This window comes from Atta colombica, unplaced genomic scaffold (assembly GCF_001594045.1).
Source record: "Atta colombica isolate Treedump-2 unplaced genomic scaffold, Acol1.0 scaffold105, whole genome shotgun sequence".
In the NCBI taxonomy this organism is placed as follows: Eukaryota; Metazoa; Arthropoda; class Insecta; order Hymenoptera; family Formicidae; genus Atta; species Atta colombica.
In genome coordinates this window covers 1862923-1866103 of record NW_017259190.1, presented here as the reverse complement: position 1 = coordinate 1866103, position 3181 = coordinate 1862923, and the positions used below count along the sequence as shown (strand labels likewise).

At 28.0% G+C, this 3181-nt stretch overlaps 1 protein-coding gene across 1 annotated transcript in view; it reads left to right on the top strand.

The window, feature by feature from the left end:
* The window catches only part of LOC108688873 (otoferlin-like), a 41844-nt gene that overhangs the window by 10592 nt on the left and 28071 nt on the right, over positions 1-3181 (top strand). Inside the window, exons 3-4 of the mRNA XM_018195404.1 lie at positions 387-575; positions 2709-2980. Coding sequence (XP_018050893.1) covers positions 387-575; positions 2709-2980 — 461 coding nt within the window. The remainder of the gene's footprint in view (positions 1-386; positions 576-2708; positions 2981-3181) is intronic.

Below are 3181 nucleotides of genomic sequence, written 5' to 3'. Positions count from 1 at the left end.
ATTTTTTATTATATATATAGTTATATATTAAATTTTTTTGTTCAAAATTATAATAGACCTTTTATAAATATCTTTTTTTAAAATAATCTCTCTCTCTCTCTCTCTCTTTCAAGATATATATATTAAACTTCTTTTTTATTTTTAATCTTATTACTTTACTTTATGGTTTCAAAAAGAGTTATCTGATCAGTAAAAAAGAATTGTAAAAAGAAAAAATAAAAAAATGTTTAATTTCCATTTATTTCAAATATGAACATATGAATTTAATTTTATAGAATAAAGTCGCTTTCTGTTGATTTTACAGAATCCTTTAATTTATGTTGATTTTTTTATTGTGTAAAATGTGACAAAACATGCATTCTTAATAATTCATTCTCCGTTTTCAGAGTTTTACGTGGAATTTAGGAAGACCAGTGGACGAGGCAGAAGTGCTACAACTGGCAGTTGTATCGCGCGGAGTCCTGAGAAATGAAAAAGTTGCGGCGAGATACGGATTGGTATTGCAAACAGTGGTGCGCGAAGGGAGGATCCTGATCTCGGATTCCCTGGTTGACCTCAATAATAAACCGCTTTCGGTACGTTTCAATATCGAAGAGATATAACTGAATAATCACCACGATATATTTCGCGAGATACATAATTGTTGCATGACTCAAATATCGCGTGTTCGTTACCACCTGCAAAATACTATATTTTTAATAAAATTTATAAACGTATCTTTTCTCGCTTTTTTAATATTTTCAATTGTCGATAATAATTTTATCTAATATACATATATTTGTTTTATAATTTATTATACAATATGTTTACAATTATATTGCGAATTTGCTAAATAGCAAGTAACTTCAGAGATGGACTTACAATAAAAATTCTTGTTTGTAAAATAACAAAGTTGACATCATTGTTAAGTGATTTAGGACTAGGCTACGTTCTTGTGTAAAAGAGAAAAATTAAAATACGAATCATTTACAATTCAAATGCAGAGAAATAAAGAAAAACTAAAAAAAAAAAACCCATTTAAAGACTTCCACGTATACTTTCACTCGTTAAGGCAACAGAAAATCTAATTTAGTCAAAATAGCAATTTAAATTTTGCTTCTTGCCTCTAAGCAACTATATTAATTGTTTTTCGTCTCGGGAACATTTCCGCATGAAAAGTACTTATGTACGTGACTGACTTTTGTACCATATAACACGTAACAGACAGACGCATTCATTGTCAATGTCAGTGTATCTGGGTAAGTATGTATTCTAAGTGCATTTCTCTTTCTGCGCCATACTTTCTTTCTCTTAAAAGGATAAATAAATATATTACGCGTATAAAATTATAATCCTACTAAATAATTGCGTAAAATTTTTGATAAATTTGACTTCTGTAATCTTTTAATTTTAAAATAAAAAGTTCTATCTTTAACTCTCGATTTTCCTTCATATCTTCATATTAATTAATTAAAAGACTCAGAAAAGTTAACAATGTATGTTACTATAATGGTTATAACTTTCAACCGACAATAAAATTTGTTAACATGAGAATTTTTACAAAATATATTTTCATCATAGTTACTAGAAAACGCAAAATTTTATATTAGTCACTTCTCAAGTTTATTTATAAGTAACATTTAACGAGTATTATTGTTGCACGTAATTATTCATACAGAACAGAAAATTGTGAAGGCGGAAATGTCATCATAAATTCAGAACGAATAAATTGTTACTAACTAAGCATTGTTAATAAAGTTGAAATTACCTTCTATTTTATACATTCTATTTTTCTCATACTTTTTTGTTGTGATACTTTAGCTGGACAATCATTGTAATTAAATACGAAAGTTTCTATATCTTATAAATCAATACCTTTCAAGCGTTATATCCCATGATTGCAAACTTCTCAGCAAAATATACACATTGTAATCCTTTATATACAAGCTTTTCATCGTCCCTAAGGAGTGTAAATTCTTTCTATAATTCTTTCTGAAACTTAAGATATATTAACTTCTCTTTGTGAATCTTTGAATTATATTACATCAATTTTAGCTATTATCATAGAAAGAGTGCATCAGAGTAGAAGAACAAAATTTACGAACAATCTTTTAACAGGCCTTAATAATTTAAATAATTTAAATAATTTAAATTACATTTTCCTGAATCATTTAAAGATGGTTTAATATAAATTTGAATGTGCTGTTTGGTAGAATAAAATAATGTATTTATTTTAGTAAGCGAACAAAAACTTGCAATTCAATTGCAAAACAAATTTCGATATTCCACATTTTGCATACAAGTTTTGAAACTTTATCTTTACAGAATCATGAAAAAGTATTACAATAAAAAATTCGTAACTAAAATCTTCTTTTATTATTTTTGTAAATATTATTATCTTTCACAAATAAAAAAAATATTAAAAATATTCGTTCCATACAGTTTCTCTATTTTTTGAACTATTGAGCAAATAAATTCATTTTTTGTGTGTTAGATAACATTTTTCAAATGATCCTGATGATATTGGAAATCGCTAAATATTTTTAGACAATCGTATGCACTTTCTTTTTAGGTTGCTCTAATTTATGTTGTAACATTATTCTAGTTGTCATAGCGAGCATGCATATCACAAAGAACAAAGTGCATGACACTTTTTATTTTCGTTAAGCGCACCGATTATCTCTTTTATCGATTGAATTTTCTAATGCGGTATTGTTATGTATATGTAGGCGGTGGTGTGCTTCGAAATTCGATATAATCCCCCGGACGGAAGCTGCAGCTCATACGCGGTCTCGGAAATAATGGAGGACGAGCAACAAATGTTGATCGACATCGAGCAGAATATCGCGAACCTTGAGAGGAGTCTCGAGCAAGCTAATAGTTCGACTAGTGGGAAAAGAAGAGGCTCTTGGCATACTCCTGAGAAAACATCGAAAAGAGGCTTCTTACCAAGGGGCACCTCTTTGTCAACTGGCGAAAAATCGCCCGACACTCGAAAACGGTGAGTGACACCGATTGTTACTTAAAATAAAACAATATGTATGCGTTATTACAGTATACAATTAAAAAATTTAACTTAAAATTTTATTTATAATTAAAATTAAAAATTTAATTTAAAAAAATAATCTTGATATACATATAAACAATCACAAATTAATACAATATAATATAATTATTAGGAAGTATTCTTTTTTAGGAAGTA